This window comes from Mesoplodon densirostris, chromosome 9 (assembly GCF_025265405.1).
Source record: "Mesoplodon densirostris isolate mMesDen1 chromosome 9, mMesDen1 primary haplotype, whole genome shotgun sequence".
Classification (NCBI taxonomy): Eukaryota; Metazoa; Chordata; class Mammalia; order Artiodactyla; family Ziphiidae; genus Mesoplodon; species Mesoplodon densirostris.
Window position 1 is genome coordinate 52,009,779 of NC_082669.1, and position 18,737 is coordinate 52,028,515.

The following is an 18,737-nucleotide window of genomic DNA, read 5'->3' on the forward strand; positions in this document are numbered from 1 at the left end:
ACAAAATGTAAGACCTAAGTGATCAGCAAGTAATTGAACTTCCAAAAGCATTAACCAACATTCTTCAGAAAAAAAGGAAAAGAACCCAGATGTCTATAATATACTGCAAACAATGGCCAGTATTCAATAAAAAAATCACTAGACATATAAAGAAACAGGTAAATGTGTTTCAAAGTAAAGGCAAAAGGCAGTCAATAGAACTAAACCTTAAATAGCCCTTATGTTAGAGCAAGTAAAGATCTAAATGCAGCTATTATTCAAACTTAGGGGAAAATAGTGTTTTAATTAGTAAACAGATAGGGCTCTGAGCTGAAAAATATAAACTATAAAAAAATGGAGACTCTGGAACTAAAAAGTACAATAACTGAAATTAAGAATTCCCTAGAAAACCTAACATCAGATAGAAGGTGACAGAATAGCCAATTAACAAATCCAAAGAATTTATCCAATTTGAAGAACAGAAGAAAAAAGATGAAAGGAAAATAAACAGAGCCTCAGATATCTGTGGTACAATATCAAATGGTTTAATATACGTGCAGTAATAGTCCAAGAAGGGGAATGAGGTTGAGGCAGAAAAAAATATTTAGAGAAATAATGCTTGAAGACTTCCCAAATCTGATGAAAAACACTGATTTGCAGATCCAAGAACCTCAGTGAATCACAAGCAGGATAAAAAGAACCACAACTAGGCTTCAAGGGTTAAACTGCTAAAAATCAAAAGAAAATCTTGAAAGCAGCCCAAGGAAAAATGAAGCATTACACAGGGGAAACAAGGATAGTAATATGTGACTTCTCATCAGAAACAATGGAGGCCAGAACACTGTGAAACCACATCTTTGAAATGCTGAAAGAAAATGAGCCGAAATAGACATTTTCAATTAAAATTAAGCTGAGAGAATCTGTCCCCAGTAAATGTGAACTATAAGAAATGCTAAAGAGAAAGAGCAAAGGGAAATGATATGACATGGAATTTGAGTCTCTGGTAAGGAATAAATAGTACCAGGCATGGTAAATAAGTAAGTAAATATAAAAGCCCATGTTTTCATTCTTCACATAATTTACATAAAAGACAACTGACTGTTCAAAGCAAAAATAGTAACACTAGGTTGGAGTTTATAATGGATGTAGAAGCAAAATACAAGACAATAGGACAAAGGAGGGGAATGTGTAAATGGAATTACACTGTTGTAACATGAAATATGAAGCAAAAAGCGGAAAGTGTCAGGTGTGAGGTAATAAACAGAAAAGGTGAAGTAGGAAGCATGATGTATCAGGTGTGAAATGTAAAGTAAGCGGAGGTAAAATGTTGACTGATGAGTTAAGGATGCATATTGTTAGACCTATAGCAACTACTCAAAAGAAGAAAATAATGAAAAGGGGTATAGCTAAAAAGCTAATAAATAAAATAAAGTGAAATACTAAAATATTCAATTAGCCCAAAAGAAGGCAAGAAAGGAACAGAAAAACAAAAGGAAGAAGAAAAAGCAAAAGAGAAAACTAATAGCAAGATGACAGACCAAATCTTGACCATATAAATATAAATGGAGGGAACTTTTCAATTCAAAGGCAGCTGATCATCAGACTAGATTTTTTTTAAAGCAAGATTCAATTACACACCACATTTTAAATGTATTTTATAAACCTTGTTAAGAGGTTACCAACTATTTGCATTCCATAGCCATATATCTACAGCTTGGTTTAACAAATGTGAACTCATTTCAGTAAGAAAACAATGATACCTTATGCTATAGGACACCTTTTCTTCCATAGTCAGTGGCCTGTTACCTTAGGGTAAGTTTACATTGTGGTTTGTGGGCCAATCAATATCTACTTTTGTTCATAAGAAGGTAGGGTGGGGGGAGGGGGCATTTTACTTTGCTTAGCCAGTATGCAGCATGCTATCATATTGTATAAAAGGATAAGGACAGGAAAGAGAACACTAAGAAGGATAAGATTAGCTGGGGGGGCCATAGGAAATCTCAGGAAAAAGCTCTAAAATGTCACCATATTTCCAACAAAAGCAAAGTAGTACGGAATCTTTGCCAGGAATCCATTTTTAGCCACTGGACAGTAAAAACTGAGAGAAAATAGATGACCGATTATACCAAATCATGCCCATTTAATAAATGAGGAAATGAGATAATAAAAGGGAATAATGAGAATTAAGACAGCTGTGTGTAACTTGCCTTCTGTATTTCAAGAAAGATGTATAGTAATTCAGATCAGGGAAAGGCAATTTCTTTGTAGAAGGTGTTGCTCTGTCAACAACTGGAGAAAACGAAGAGAGGTGTCTCTGCTCCATTTGAGCTTTACATAAATTCAAGACTGAAACTTCTCAAAGTGAAAGGAAAACCCAGATAACCCAATACAGGAGGCTTAGGGACGTAAGGTAAGGCAGACGTCCTGTAGATCAAGTGATTAAAGCTAAATGTCTTCTAAAGATCGTCAGCAAGCAACAGGGCATATCCACTCAGTGAGGGAAGAAAATACTGAAGGCTAAGCAATTTTTTTCTCCTTAAAATATTGCTGCCACCAGGCTGCGCTAACCTGTAACATGCAGTAACTTGCTGTTTGGACATCTCCAGTTCGGTCGACATAACTCTCCATTAAGTCCACTCCATCTTTAGTAAGGCCTGTAAGCAGTATTCCTTCCAAATTTCCAGCCTCTTTCATTTCGTTGGTCAACTTTTCGATGTATCTATTTAACTGGAAAATTCAAAGTGATTTTTCTAAAGCAATCCATTTGATTATTTGTATTTTCTGCTTCATAAATTCTACATTTGAAACAATTTTACTCTTAATGGAAAACAGTTTAAAAGAAAAGCCCTTGTAAAAATCTAGATATGTGATCTCTAAGAAGTCTGCATCTATTATAAATTACAATACAGCATTCATGATCACTTAAAATATTTTTTTAAAGGCAAGGTATTTACTATCTTTTGATAATTGTTCTATAAAAGATCCACAGAGGGTTTACTATTTTAAATTTAAAGAGAACTGTCCTTATTACTTTGCAAAGTTCTTGATGTCTATTATACAGTACGAAGTAATAAAGTCACAGAATCTGAGTTGGAAGGGAACTTCAAGATTACCAACAATAACCATTTCTTGTATTACATATAGGATGGATAAACATTAAGGTCCTACTGTATAGCACAGGGAACTATATTCAATATCCTCCTGTGATAAACCATAATGGAAAACAATATGAAAAGGAATACATATAGGTGTAACTGAGTCACTTTGCTGTATAGCAGAAATTAACGCAACACTGTAAAACAACAATACTTCAATGAAATTAAAAAAAAAACTTGTAAATCTCTTTTGGGATTTTGATCTGTAAAGCTCATGGGTCCTTTACAATCTTATCCTAAACAAACAAACACAAAAACAAACCATTTCTTATAAGGTCTTGCCTGACTTTATCCTACCCCAAACTCTAGCCAAGATGGCTTTATGTTCCCCAGCACTTTCTCATTATTGTAGTACTCAGCACAACGTATTACTAGTTGTTTATGTGCATTTCTCTCTCACTATCTACATAGCATATTCAGGTACTAGCTGTTTATTGTATTAAAAAATGAAGGAATCCTTTGATAGCATCGCTAAGAGGTGAGTTTAACATCTTTATCTACTGATTAATCTCACTCACCACAGTAGAAATAAACTAAAATATTAAGTCAGCATTTTTAAAAAAATTTTAGTTGGTTTACAATGTTTTTAGTTTCAGGTGTACAGCAAAGTGATTCAGTTATACACATATATATCTATTCTTTTTCAGATTATTTTCCCTTATAGATTATTACAAGATATTGAGTACAGTTCCCTGTGCTATACAGTAGGTCCTTGTTAAATCAGCATTCTTAAATAAGTAAACTTAGGTATGATACATGTTTATAATATCTCAATCTAATAAATTATTACCTCACTTTTTAGAAGAATTTATATATAAACCTCACAGATACATATTTATACATAAAGATTAGTTTCTTAATCCAGTGACAGTAAATACATATATATATATATATATATATATATATATATATATACATTTTTTTTTTTTGCGGTACGCGGGCCTCTCACTGTTGTGGCCTCTCCCGTTGCGGAGCACAGGCTCCGGACGCGCAGGCTCAGTGGCCATGGCTCACGGGCCCAGCCACTCCGCAGCATGTGGGATCTTCCCGGACCGGGGCACGAACCCGTGTCCCCTGCATCGGCAGGCGGACTCCCAACCACTGCGCCACCAGGGAAGCCCGACAGTAAATATTAATCACTTTAAATATGGAATTAAATCAGTTCTTACCTGACTATCACTAAGAAATTTACAAGCAAATGCCACTCTGTCACGTACTGCAACTTTGTTTTCATACTGAAAAGAAGAGAAAAAGCAAAGAGTTACTTTCGGGTGCTATGACTTATAAATTTTTGCAGACTAGGTATTTTATACCTAATATATATTTTGATTTTCAAATGTATTAATAGGTTACTGTGTATATACTGGCAGAGCCACTGATCGCCTAAGATGTTTTTCTTAATGTAACTCTACGGAAACTCAGTGCTAAGGTTATTGTCCATAGAAAGTAAAGATTTACCTCTTAAATAGACCAATTTAGTTTAAAAAAATTCCAGTTCTGTCTTATATAACTTTAACATAAAACAGAAGCAATGGTGAACAGTTTATCAAATTTAAGATGCCATGTAGTCCTTTCATCATAGAAATTAATTTTAGTGAAACTGAGGAAATCTTTCCTTCGCTTCTAAGTTAATCAACAAGTCTAGGAAATCTGTGAATTACCAGTAAATATACCGGCTCAGGATTTAGAAAGAATATCAATACATGTTTCTAAACACAAAATTTTAAAACATACCTTATAAGTAAATAGACACACTTTTGTGGCTATTGTAAAATACTCTTATATAGGTGGTTTGTGGCAAAATAAAAGGCATTATGATAAATTCTTAAATTTTTGTATACTTGTCAATAATGTAAAACACTATTTTGAAAAGTGTTTACTATAAATGTAGAAAGATACAATTAATTTTGTGATAAGTAAAAAATAGTTTAAGGGTGGATAAAGGATCCTATTTCCACTGAAGTCTTCCATGAAATATAGTTTTCCTCCTTTAAACATAAGATCACTTCAGTTGATACCTTAGTGTGTTTTCTCAATTATAAAATATGGTTCTGCCCTAAAAAGGGGACATATTTGGTACAAATTAGATTTAGCTCAGACCTTTACCTTCTGATTTCCCAATTCAAAACTTTTCACTAGATTACTATAACTTAACAATTTTTTAAAAAGAACAATGATAATTATCATTATTTACATATAAAGTATAATCAGGGACACTCCTGAAACAGCTTGGAAATATCAATAAAAACTTCCTACTCAAAATATGATATCCCTTACTTATTTAGGTATAAGAAAAGAAGGTATTTTTAATAGGTCACTTAATTGAAAATACAGAAGTTTAACATTTAGACAATATACTTCTCCATCAATTTAAAATCTGAACAATCCATTTCTTTTTCTAGTCTTCATTGTCCTCTACCACTTCCTAAAAGTATCATTTTATTTCTTCAAGATGCAACATTTCAAGTCTTCTGTTTAACAACAAAGAGTAATAATTGTAAAAACAAAACAAAAAAAACCCAACATGCTCTTGGATATTAATTTGAAGTGGTTAGAAAGGTTCAATAGTAATTTGTTAAAAGTAATGAACAAAACACACAAAGAATTGTCAAAATGGACACTAACAACATTTATTAATATATTCATTCATTTATCTCAATAAAATACATGTTTTTATAAATTCTTCAGAACTGACATTTAAATCAATTATCAATGTGTATTTTATAATATTGGGTTGGCCAAAAAGTTCCCTCAGTTTTTAAGTAAAAATAAAGGACACATTTCTCATTTTCACCAAGAACTTTATTGAACAACATATTCACCATTTTGTTCTACTACCTTCTGCCATTTTTCAGGCAACTTCATAATTCCATCTTCCCAAAACTTTTTACCTTTTTGAGCAAAGAACTGTTCCAGGTGCCTATTACAGTCACAATACAATCTAACAAAATTGTTTTGAATGAAGTTAAAAGCGCTACTAGAGCCATCTTACAGAAAAAAAATGAATGAACTTTTTAGCCAACCCAATAAATGTTACAATTGCAAAAAAAAAAATAGAAATACATTTTGCCTTAGAAGGCTCTTCTCAGTGCTAGAAAGAAGCCCAACAAATGCCAAGAAAGTTGTGGTACTAAGGTGAAGCTTAAAACCCAATAACTAAAACTGATAAGCAACCCTCACTTCTTTCTTTCTGCACTTTGTGACAAAGAACCTATTTGGTGATGTGTTCATAAGTGATTAAAGCAGGAGAGAGAAAAAAAAAAAAAACAGCAATGAAAAGACCAAATAGTGAAAAAATAAAATAGTCCACTGTAAGTAGTGTGATCATATAATTTATCTTCCAAACTGGTATGTGTCTGTGAATGACAAATACTAACTCAGACAAGATACATGGTTATCCTGACCATAACTGATCATGTATTGATTTACTTAACTAAGAAAAAAGCCAAAAACAAAAACACCATACACACATTTAAAACATTATATTTCAATATACTATGCATGTTTCTATAGTTGTAGAGTTCTAGAGCTCAGTTCCTAAGCTAAAGGATAAAATCTTATTCCTCCAATGTCTGTAAATTATATTATTAAAACCATTAAAAAAATCAAGTTCAGTTTGCTATCGGCTAACTCCAAATTTTTAAGATACCTATTTTAAATAATATAAAATGCATCAAAATATGACATTATTTTATGCAACTGACATTTGAAAATTTTAACAAAATTAGATTAAAAACTCCTATCTTAAAAGGAGAGTCTCATGAAACAGAAATTAGCTTACCAATACTCCATCATAAGATCCTGTTTCACTTGTCAGAAATGCAAACATGACACACAGATACGGGTTGTTTAACTGTAATCGTAAAGTGCTGCACATTTCTCTCCAAAGCGAGTTCTTCTCATCCGTATAACCCGATAAAGCCATTGCTACCACATTAAGATTCAGATCACCTGCATATTAAAAAGAGACAGCTAATCAAAGTAATCAAAAGCTTAATGTCTCCTAGTTCTTCAACTATAACAAATAAAGATCAGAGGGTGAATTTACCCCCCAGAAAAATAAGCCTATTAGAATAAGGGTTTTGACACAGACTAGAATATCTGGCAAGAACCACAAGCAAAAATTTCCATTCTTATAAAACTTCTACCCATATTGCAAACCCTGTGCAGGACAAGCACATCTTTTAATTCTCAAGTTTTCATCCCAGACAGATTCCTACACAGTATGTTAACTTAGGATCTAAATGAAGGGTAGTGAAGCAATACTATCAGAATCATTGCCAACTTCATCAACAAGTTAATTTATGTGGAGATGTTTCAAAGTGTTGATAGTAAATATTATTGTATCTCAGGACTACAATTTTCAAAATCATTTGTTTTCCTATTCCTACATATATAATGCTCATGCTTATGTATATGTTTTATCAGCAAAGTACTGAAAGCCAATATTTCAGCATTCTTATTATAGTATTATACTTTTAATTTTTCTAGGACCAAATTAACTATTATTATAGTATTATACTTTTAATTTTTCTAGGAAAAAATTAACTATCAGAATGATCACAGAACTGTATTTAGACATATTTGCAACAAAGCATTTTTTACCAATAGTCTTTTAAACATTTGTTCTTAGCAGTTTATACGGCTGCTGATGAGCTGCTAGCCTGGCAGTCAGCCCTACGGCTGCCTAGGCGTCTAACATTAAGTTTAGCTTCAAAAGAGAAAATTAAATTCATCTTTAGCTTTTACTCTTAAGTGTTTTCTACATTTATTATAGGAACTTTATTAGGTTTCTTGATCCTAATCATTTACTTTTTTTCCAAATAAAACAGCATTTCCCACTTTATGTTCTTAATAGCCTGTTCCTCATTTCTATAAACATTTTCCCCAAGTTATTTTGTGCCTGCTTCCTGTGCTTACTCTGTTAAAGTCTTTTTTCTTTTTCTTTCTTTCCTTCTTTCTTTCTTTCTTTCTCTCTCTCCCCGTGCCCCCCCCTTTCCTTCCGTCCTTTCCTTCTCTCTCCCTCTCCCTCCTTCCCTCCCTCCCTTCCTTTCTTTCATTTTTTAAACATATTTATTGGAGTATAATTGCTTTACAATGGTGTGTTAGTTTCTGCTTTATAACAAAGTGAATCAGCTATACATATACATATATCCCCATTTCTCCTCCCTCTTGCATCTCCCTCCCTCCCACCCTCCCTATCCCACCCTCTAGGTGGTCAGAAAGCACCGAGCTATCTCCCTGTGTTCTGTGGCTGCTTCCCACTAGCTATCTATTTTACATTTGATAGTGTATATATGTCCATGCCACTCTCTCACTTCATCCCCAGCTTACCCTCCTCCCTCCCCATATCCTTAACTCCATTCTCTATGCCTGTGTCTTTATTCCTGTCCTGCACCTAGGTTCTTCAGAACCTTTTTTTTTTTTTTTTTTGGATTCCAAATATATGTGTTAGCATACGGTATTTGTTTTTCTCTTTCTGACTTTAACATTAAGAAACAACAACAACAAAGGAATATCTTCTTTGAATCCTGCTTAGAACATTTATCTCCAAATGGAAAGGAATATCTGATTCACAGAAATCTTTTCTCCAGTCCTCAACCAGGTTATTCAAATCACTGAAAAGATACTTTTCCCTTATTGTTAGTATGGGTGTTTAAATCTAACACCAAATTTTCCAGGTACACAAGACAAGGATTATCACGCTCTCAGATCATAGTAAAGTTAGAATTAGAAATGGCTTTAAATATCAATTCTTTTTTCCATCACCACATATCTTCTACTGCACTCTCAAATGGGGAAGACTTATGCTAGAGCAAAACTGAAGGAAAAGAGGACAATCTGGGCAAAACATTAGCTTTTTCAACTTTTAGACTGCAAGTAAGTATATTACAGTTAATTTCAGGTGTTTTTCCTATGGTACCACAGAACTGTAATAGCTTCAAAATGGACCAGCAAATAAAAAGTAAGTATTCTGAATACTCATAAATAATTCAGCCAGGTGTATTAAAAACTGACAGGTATATATACATCTTGAAGTGAAATATTCCCAATAAGAAAAAAACTGAATTCCTGGATTAATATTTATTTCTCTGAGTTTTCTCCTGCAAAATGTCAGGGTGAAAACTTTATCACATATCTTTGTTTCTTCTTTTTCAAAAAAATATTAAATGGAAACTATGTTCTAATCAGCAGACTCAAGTAGAAACACTTTTGCAGATCGAAGTATGATTGTTATAAGAACCTATGTTAGTCTAACTAAAAGTGTCATTCCATTTCCTAAAAGTCAACCAAAAACCATACAAAAAATAAAGCAAAAACTAAAATACTCTCAAATGTTTGCCATAAAAATGCTTGCAAACTAAAGTAGTCCTAATCTCCAAGAAAATACATTTTTTAAATGTATGTGAACTATCAAGGAAAAAACATTGAAATGAACATACTTGAGTATTCCTTATAATATTAAAAAGACAATTAAGACATTTCCTTTTTCAATAAACAAAAGGGATGGACTAAACATTTACTTTAATAGACACAGTTCTGTGCTAATTTCTCTTTCAAAAAAACTTACCAAAAATATTGATTAGAGTTTTAACAATTATCAGTATCTTTTCTTTCAAGGATTCTATGAACGGCAAATATCTTATTATATAACCCAATACCTTTTTCTGAAGATGCCCCTTCATTCAGGATCTGGATTGCTCGTCGAATATCCAAGTTAAACAATGCCACAGCGGCAGCTCTCTCCCATTCCCCTTCTTGTACAAGGGAGTTCAAAAATGGCCCCACGTCGACATCCGTTCCTTTCTTTATCCACCCACAAAGCTGTAAAGCTAAGATTCTCTCTTCATTTAAATTCTGAATATCAGTTTGCTTATCCAACCCACTCCAATTATGTCTGCTGCTTTCTACCATTCCTAAAAAGAGAAACATCTTTATATTATTGTTTATTAGTGTTTGAAGTGCATTTGGGAAATAAGTCAGTTTTACATAGGACTATTTCAACATTAGATTTTAAATATTCAACTTCTCAGCCACAATTTCATGATAGCATAAGTATAAAACATGCCACAAACAAAACACATTTTACATGTTGTTAAGTACAAATTTCCCCGAGTTACCAGAAAGAGCTGTGGGACTAACAGTCAATGCTTGATGGGCTATGCTGAGTCACAGCTTCAGAGCAGCCTCCCTGACCACCTAATCTAAAATAGGGTGCCACCTGTATTATCTAACTAACCATTGGTTCCTCTATGTCCTTTACCTAACATAAGCTCCCGTATTTTATTTAATTTATTTTCAGTCTTATCTCTTCTCCTACTAGAACATAAGCTCCAAAAGGGCTCGCATCTTTTCTTTTTTTATTTGAAAGGTATCCCCAGTGTTTGAGATCCAATACTCACACTCTCTCCCTCCCCCTTCTGCCACTCTATGTATGAATATATACATCTATATGAAAAAAAATGAGATCAAAAACATCAAAGTACTTTGAAATGTTAAGTACTAAGCTAAAGTACAATAGGAATTATTTGAAGGTTCTTCCCCCTTACTAAACCAGGAGACTTTATGGCCTCATTTTCTTTTCACAAGGAATTTAAATAATTCTTGTAACATTACTTAGATTGCAATCAAGGCAGCTGATCCTAACCGGGGGATAATTTCACGTAAGATGATACTTGGTGCCAAATTAAGGTAAAAGAAAGATGAAACTTAAGGACTCTATTAATTGCAACTCAAATTCTTAAAAGTTCTAGAAAGTTTTACCATCAAAATTGTCATTAATTATCTGTTCTTATTTTAACAAAAAGGATTTTCAGAATAAACTGAATTAGGAATTAGGAAGCAAGAATGTCCAACATTACAAATGTCTTTTTTTTTTTTTTTTTTTGGCGGTATGCGGGCCTCTCACTGTTGTGGCCTCCCCCGTTGCGGAGCACAGGCTCCGGACGCGCAGGCTCCGGACGCGCAGGCTCAGCGGCCATGGCTCACGGGCCCAGCCGCTCCGCAGCATATGGGATCCTCCCAGACCGGGGCACGAACCCGTATCCCCTGCATCGGCAGGCGGACTCTCAACCACTTGCGCCACCAGGGAGGCCCTACAAATGTCTTTTATTAGTAGTAATTTACACTTGTAATTTACAGCATCCTACATTTATATAGTTACATATAATACAGTAATTATACATTTGTAGGGACTTCCCTGGTGGTGCAGTGGTTTAGAATCCGCCTGTCAATGCAGGGGACACAGGTTCACTCCATGGTCCAGAAAGATCCCACATGCCGCAGAGCAACTAAGCCCATGCGTCACAACTACTGAGCCTGTGCTCCAGAGCCCACGAGCCACAGTTACTGAAGCCTGCATACCTAGAGCCCGTGCTCCACAACAAGAGAAGCCACCACAATGAGAAACCCGAACACTGCAACGAAGAGTAGGCCCCACTCACTGCAACTAGAGAAAGCCCACGCACAGCAACGAAGACCCAAGGCAGCCAAAAAAAAAAAAAAAAAGAGAAAAGAAACAGAATACCTGCACATCAAAAAGAGGAACAGTGCTCCTCTATATGCAACCATGAGGGAAGTCAGTGAAGACAAAATCACTTATAGCTTATGAAAGTGAGATTTTAAGAACTCTGAGAAAACTTAGAATTAAATGATAAAGTTAATAAAACACTTATGTTAAAAATTAAAGAAGACTTTTTATTCTGAATAACAAATTTAAACTGTTTAAATAGCATGTAGTCATTAAATTTCATGTAGAACAAGCTGCAGATGTACTATAAGGTATTTACTTTCTTATCTCCCGTATAAATTTTGGATTCAGTGCTGATGATATTAGTTAATTAACTATAAAAATAACAATTTTAAGCAGGTGAACAAAAAGCAATTTATTTGTTAAACAATTCCTCACAGCTTAATAATTTCTAGTTTCTTAGAGTTTTTATTTTCTAGAAATTGTGTCATGGAATAGAGATCAATGTGTATGAATCCGAAGAGTTCAGTGCTAGGAGGTGGAAAAGTATCCTGTAAGTGCATGGATATTGTGTCATTATTTTGGCTGCTCAGAGACTTTCCCACTGCTTAATAACTATGCTACAAGAAATTCGGGTTATCAAATAAGCAATGTGATATTATTGTGGGTTTTTAAGTACATAGTCATATTATGATTTTTAGTATGCATGAATTTTTAAATATATGATTAATTTAAATCTATTTATACACATTATGCAATACTAAAGTGACAAGACTGTACCCCCAAAATTTGAGACTACCCTATATTTAAATAATAAAATCAATGTTTTATGATGGTTGTGAGGGAAACAAGTGAAACAAGATCACTTAAACATTAAAAAACATTAAAAAAAAATTTTGTTTCAAATACTACATCAAGCAAACACTGCTACTTGTAGGTATGTTTGTTGCATTTTTACATCTATATAATAACAAAGCAGTAATTTTATCCAGTGTTTATAAGAACATTTTTGTTCTTAAAAACCTAAATCCCAGCAATTCTGCCCGTCAAAGTAATTCTTCTTAACAGACATGCTTTCTAGATCAGTTTACCATTTAAGTATGAAAAATATTTTCATCATGTTGGATGGAAAGCTGACCAACATTATATAATTTTCTGCCATCTTAAAATGAAGGAATTATACCTACTGACAACCCTGTGACCCTGCTCCACAAGACGTACAAGGCATTCCCTCAGAGCATGCATTCTCTTCTTCCTGATTGATTTCAACACTTGGCCCATCCCAAAAACTAGCCTTATCTCCACTGGCCTACACCTCCAAGATTCTACCCACTCCTATCACAGACACACTCCAAATTATTCCTTCTCCAAAAGAGCCACTTGGTAACCACAACCTCATAGCCTTCCAGCTCACAATCTCAACCTCACAATCTCTTGACCACTCATATCTTTACTTATTAGTCTTCTGTCATTTTCCTCCCTATACAAGTTAGATCCCAAGGACCAACAAATGAATCATTCTCTTGCCAGTATTCTTAACTCTCTTGGTCCATTGTCCTTTATTCTTTCTTCTGCTAAAGCAACAATGCCCCCACAGTCCTCCCATTTCTCAAGACAACTCTTTCTCCTCTTGTCTCTATCTCCTCTCCACAGCCTCCCTGCTCTTCTCAACAAGCAAACCTACTATGTTGAGAAAGTAGGAGCCATCAAGTGGAAAACCTGTCAGCCTCTGATCACTGAACATTAAACAACCTGCATACCTTTCCCCTCTCCCTACTGTGGAGTAGGTGTACATCCTCCTGTGTGTAAAGCCAATCTTTCACCTGTGCTTTGGATCTCATTCCTAGGAATTCTGTTTTTCAGCCTCTTTACTCTGCATCTTCCAACCTCTTTCTAAGGGTTTCCTCTCATCAGCATTTAAACACACTTTAATCAGTTCCATGTTAAAAACAAAAACTACACAAAAGCCCTCCCATGACTCCAGATTCACCTGCTGCTATCATTGTATATCTTTTTATCCTCCTTCATACAATCAAATTTCTTGAAAGAATTAATTAAAATGGATGACCTCTTTCTTCAACCTACATTTCTTGCCCATTGGACATCTTTATCTAGCTATATCAAATTTATCCCAAAATAAACTCTTTTCTTATTTTCAAATGCATTCTACCTATGTTATTCCTATCTAATTAACTGCGATTAGTATTATCCCAGTTGTCTTAGCATGCTTTCATTTTTCCTTCCCCTCCATCCCCTGTATCCGATTAATTAAATTCTGTCCCACTCTCTATCCACATTTCTCTAGCTCTTCTGCCACTTACCTTCGTAAGAACACCATCATATCTTGCCTGATAACTGTGGCTTCTGAGGTCCCTGCTATCAATCTTGATCCCCTCCAATCCATTCCACACACAGAGTGACAGCTCTAAAACACAAATTTCCCTAAACCCTTACCATGATTTCTAAGTCCTGGTTACCCCACTGCCTCAATTCTCTCTTCGCGTCCTCTCTCATGCTCTGTTCCTGCAATACTGAATGTGCTATGCTCCCTCTCCTCTGGGATCACTGCATATGCTGCTCCCTGTCTGAACCCTGTCTTTGCCTTTACCTCTTGCAGGAAACCAACACTAATTCCTAAAACCAAATTATGAATTCTTCTATACATAATTGTCTGCTCTTCCTCATATTATAACTATTTACTTGTCCATATTCTGAAGTACACTTGACCCTTGAACAACATGGGTTTGAACTGCATGGGTCCACTTATACACAGTTTTCAACAGAGAAAATACCTGTGTTTTCATTTTATAGATCTCTAAATGTGGGGAAAAGTTAGTGTTCGACTAAAGATCACAATATGTGGAAACAAAAGAACGAGGGTTTGAGTCCTGATTCTACCAAACTGTTTCAGCTTCCTGTCCTTGAATGAGTCATTTATCAATTTCTTTGTTTTTCAAGCAGAAATACAAGTATGCAGATTTTTGAGTGGGGTAAAAGGGATCAGCAACCCTAACTACCCCCTCTCCTTGTTTAAGGGTCAACTGTAGAATGTAAACTCCCCTAGAGCAGGAATGCTATCTATCTTGTATAGTCTCCATGAGTGAAGAGACTCAGCTATCTTGTTTACAGTTATGTCTCCAGTTCCTAGGAGAATTCTTGGCATATAGTGAGCAAGTAATAAATACCTGCCGAATGAATGAATAAATTTACCTCATATTACAGTTGTAAGAATTAAAGTAACATGGAGAAAGCAACAAGTATGATGTCTAATTCATAGTAAGCACTCACTATATATTATCTGTCAGCAAAGTTAAAATTTAGCTCTAATAAACTTGTGCATTAGGTAATGGTGGGCAAGATGGCTCAATGTGTTGACTTACTATTTGTTGAATTATTAGAGATACAATTAGAAAAGAAGTATGGCCAGAGAAAAGACTGAAACTTAGGACTGCCATCTTTGACAGTCATTTCTCTACTTTTTACTTTTTGGGTTGCAGAAACAAAATATCTAAACCAAACCAAACAAAAAGCCAAAAGCCTATCAATGAGATAATCTTTCCAACAGTAGTCTTTTTTAGTTTGGGTAAAGACTACTCTTGACTCAAGACAAGATACTCAGTTTGTCTCTACTGCACCAGAAACATATAAAGATATTCCATTTTCCCCCCTTGCTTTTCCTCAGAGGTAGTGTATTGGTTTTTCCCTGAAATATATCAAAGTACAGCTAGACCAGTCCCTCCCATCAGGAAGCTTGCACAAGCCTCTTAGATAGCCTCATCCACAGAGGGCAGACAGAAGAAGCAAGAAGAACTACTATCCTTCAGCCTGTGGAATGAAAACCATATTCACAGAAAGACAGACAAAATGAAAAGACAGAGGACTATGTACCACATAAAGGAACAAGATAAAACCCCAGAAAAACAACTAAATGAAGTGGAGATAGGCAACCTTCCAGAAAAAGAATTCAGAATAATGAGAGTGACCTCAGAAAAAGAATGGAGGCAAACATCGAGAAGATGCAAGAAATGTTTAAAGAACAAAGATGAACAATACAATAACTGAAATGAAAAATACACTAGAAGGAATCAACAGCAGAATAACTGAAGCAAAAAAACAGACAATTGAACTGGAAGAAAGTATGGTAGAAATTACTGCCATGAAACAGAATAAAGAAAAAAGAAAGAAAACAAATGAAGACAGCCTAAGAGACCTCTGGGACAACATTAAATGCACCAACATTTGCATTATAGGTGTCCCAGAAGGAGACAAGAGAGAGAAAGGACCCAAGAAAATATCTGAAAAGACTGTAGTCGAAAACTTCCCGAACATGGGAAAGGAAATTGGCACCCAAGTCCAGGAAGCGCAGAGAGTTACAGGCATGATAAAGCCAAGGAGAAACACTCCAAGACACATAGTAATCAAATGACAAAAATTAAAGAGAAAGAAAAATTATTAAAAACAACAAGGGAGAACTGACAAATAATATACAAGGGAACTCCCATAAAGTTAACAGCTGATTTCTCAGCAGAAACTCTACGAGCCAGAAGGGAGTGGCACAATATATTTAAAGTGATGAAAAGGAAGAAACTACAACCAAGATTACTCTAACCAGCAAGGATTTCATTCAAATTCCATGGAGAAATCAAAGCTTTACAGATAAGCAAAAGCTAAGAGAATTCAGCACCACCAAACCAGCTCTACAGCAGATGCTAAAGGAACTTCTCTAAGTGGAAAACACAAGAGAAGAAAAGGACCTACAAAAACAAACCCAAAACAATTAAGAAAATGGTAATAGGAACACACATATTGAAAATTACCTTAAATGTGAAAGGATTAAATGCTCCAACCAAAAGACACAGGCTTGCTGAATGGATACAAAAACAAGACCTGTCTATATGCTACCGACAAGAGACCCACTTCAGACCTAGGGACACATACAGACTGAAAGCGAGGGGATGGAAAAAGATATTCCATGCAAATGGAAATCAAAAGAAACCTGGAGTAGCAATACTCATATCAGATAAAATAGATTTTAAAATATAGACTGTTACAAGAGGCAAGGAGGGCTACTACATAATGATCAAGGGATCAATCCAAGAAGATATAACAATTATAAATATATATGTACCCAACATAGGACCACCTAAATACAAAAGGCAATTGTTAACAGCTATAAAAGAGGAAATCGACAGTAACACAATAATAGTGGTGGACTTTAACACCTCACTTACACCAACTGACAGATCATCCAGACAGAAAATTAATAAGGAAAAACAAGCTTTAAATGCCACAGTAGACCAGATAGATTTAATTGATATTTATAGGACATTCCATCTGAAAACAGCCGATTACACTTTCTTCTCAAGTGCACACGGAACATTCTCCAGGACAGATCACATCTTGGGTAACAAAGCAAGCCTCAGTAAATTTAAGAGAACTGAAATCATATCAAGCATCTTTTCTGACTACAACGCTATGAGATCAGAAATAAATTGCAGGGAAGAAAACGTAAAAAACACAAACACACTGAGGCTAAACAATAGATTACTAAATAACCAAGAGATCACTGAAGAAACCATAGAGGAAATCAGAAACTACCTAGACACAAATGACAACGAAAACACGATGAACCAAAACCTGTGGGATGCATCAAAAGCAGCTCTAAGAGGGAAGTTTATAGCAATACAATCCTACCTCAAGAAACAAGAAAAATCTCAAATAAAAAATCCAATCTTACACCTAAAAGAACCAGAGAAAGAACAAACAAAACCCAAAGTTAGTAGAAGGAAAGAAATCATAATGATCAGAGCAGAAATAAATGAAACAGAAACAAAGAAAACAATAGCAAAGATCAATAAAACTAAAAGCTGGTTCTTTGAGAAGATAAAACAAAATTGATAAACCTTTAGCCAGACTCATCAAGAAAAAGACGGAGAGGACTCAAATCAATAAAATTAGAAATGAAAAAGGAGAAGTTACAACAGACACTGCAGAAATACAAAGCATCCTAAGAGACTACTACAAGCAACTGTATGCCAATAAAATGGACAACATGGAAGAAATGGACAAATTCTTAGAAATGCACAACCTGCCAAGACTGAACCAGGAAGAAATAGAAAATATGAACAGACCAATCACAAGCACTGAAATTGAAACTGTGATTAAAAATCTTCCAACAAACAAAAGTCCAGGACCAGATGGCTTCACAGGTGAATTCTATCAAACATTTAAAGAAGAGCTACTACCTATCTTTCTCAAACTCTTCCAAAAAATTGCAGAGAAAGAAACACTCCCAAACTCATTCTACGAGGCCACCATCACCCTGATAACAAAACCAGACAAAGATTCTACAAAAAAAGAAAATTACAGACCAATATCACTGATGAGTATAGATGCAAAAATCCTCAACAAAATACTAGCAAACAGAATCCAACAACACATTAAAAGGATCATACACCATGATCAAGTGGGATTTATCCCAGGGATGCAAGGATTCTTCAATATATGCAAATCAATCAGCACCATATTAACAAATTGAAGAATAAAAACCATATGATCATCTCAATAGATGCAAAAAAACCTTTTGACAAAATTCAACACCCATTTATGATAAAAACCCTCCAGAAAGTGGGCATAGAGGGAACTTACCTCAACATAATAAAGGCCATATGTGACAAACCCGCAGCAAACATCATTCTCAAAGGTGAAAAACTGAAAGCATTTCCTCTAAGATCAGGAAGAAGACAATGATGTCCACTCTCGCCACTATTATTCAACACAGTTTTGGAAGTCCTAGCCACGGCAATCAGAGAAGAGAAAGAAATAAAAGAAATACAAATTGGAAAAGAAGTAAAACTGTTACTGTTTCCAGATGACATGATACTATACACAGATAATCCTAAAGATGCAACCAGAAGACTACTAGAGCTAATCAATGAATTTGGTAAAGTTGCAAGATACAAAATTAATGCACAGAAATCACTTGCATTCCTATACACTAACAACAAAAACTCAGAAAGAGAAATTAAGGAAACAAACCCATTCACCATTGCAACAAAAAGAATAAAATATCTAGGAATAAACCTACTTAAGGAGGTAAAAGACCTGTACTCAGAAAACTATAAGACACTGAT

General features: G+C 34.8%; 1 protein-coding gene across 2 annotated transcripts in view; it reads right to left on the bottom strand.

Moving 5' to 3' along the window:
* MIOS (meiosis regulator for oocyte development) overlaps window positions 1-18,737 on the bottom strand; it is a 42,161-nt gene that overhangs the window by 11,196 nt on the left and 12,228 nt on the right. For both annotated transcript variants that reach the window (XM_060108624.1, XM_060108623.1), the window contains exons 5-8: window positions 9,797-10,051; window positions 6,916-7,085; window positions 4,304-4,369; window positions 2,548-2,706 (exon numbers count right to left, since the gene is read on the bottom strand). In XM_060108624.1, the coding sequence (XP_059964607.1) occupies window positions 2,548-2,706; window positions 4,304-4,369; window positions 6,916-7,085; window positions 9,797-10,051 (650 nt within the window). The remainder of the gene's footprint in view (window positions 1-2,547; window positions 2,707-4,303; window positions 4,370-6,915; window positions 7,086-9,796; window positions 10,052-18,737) is intronic.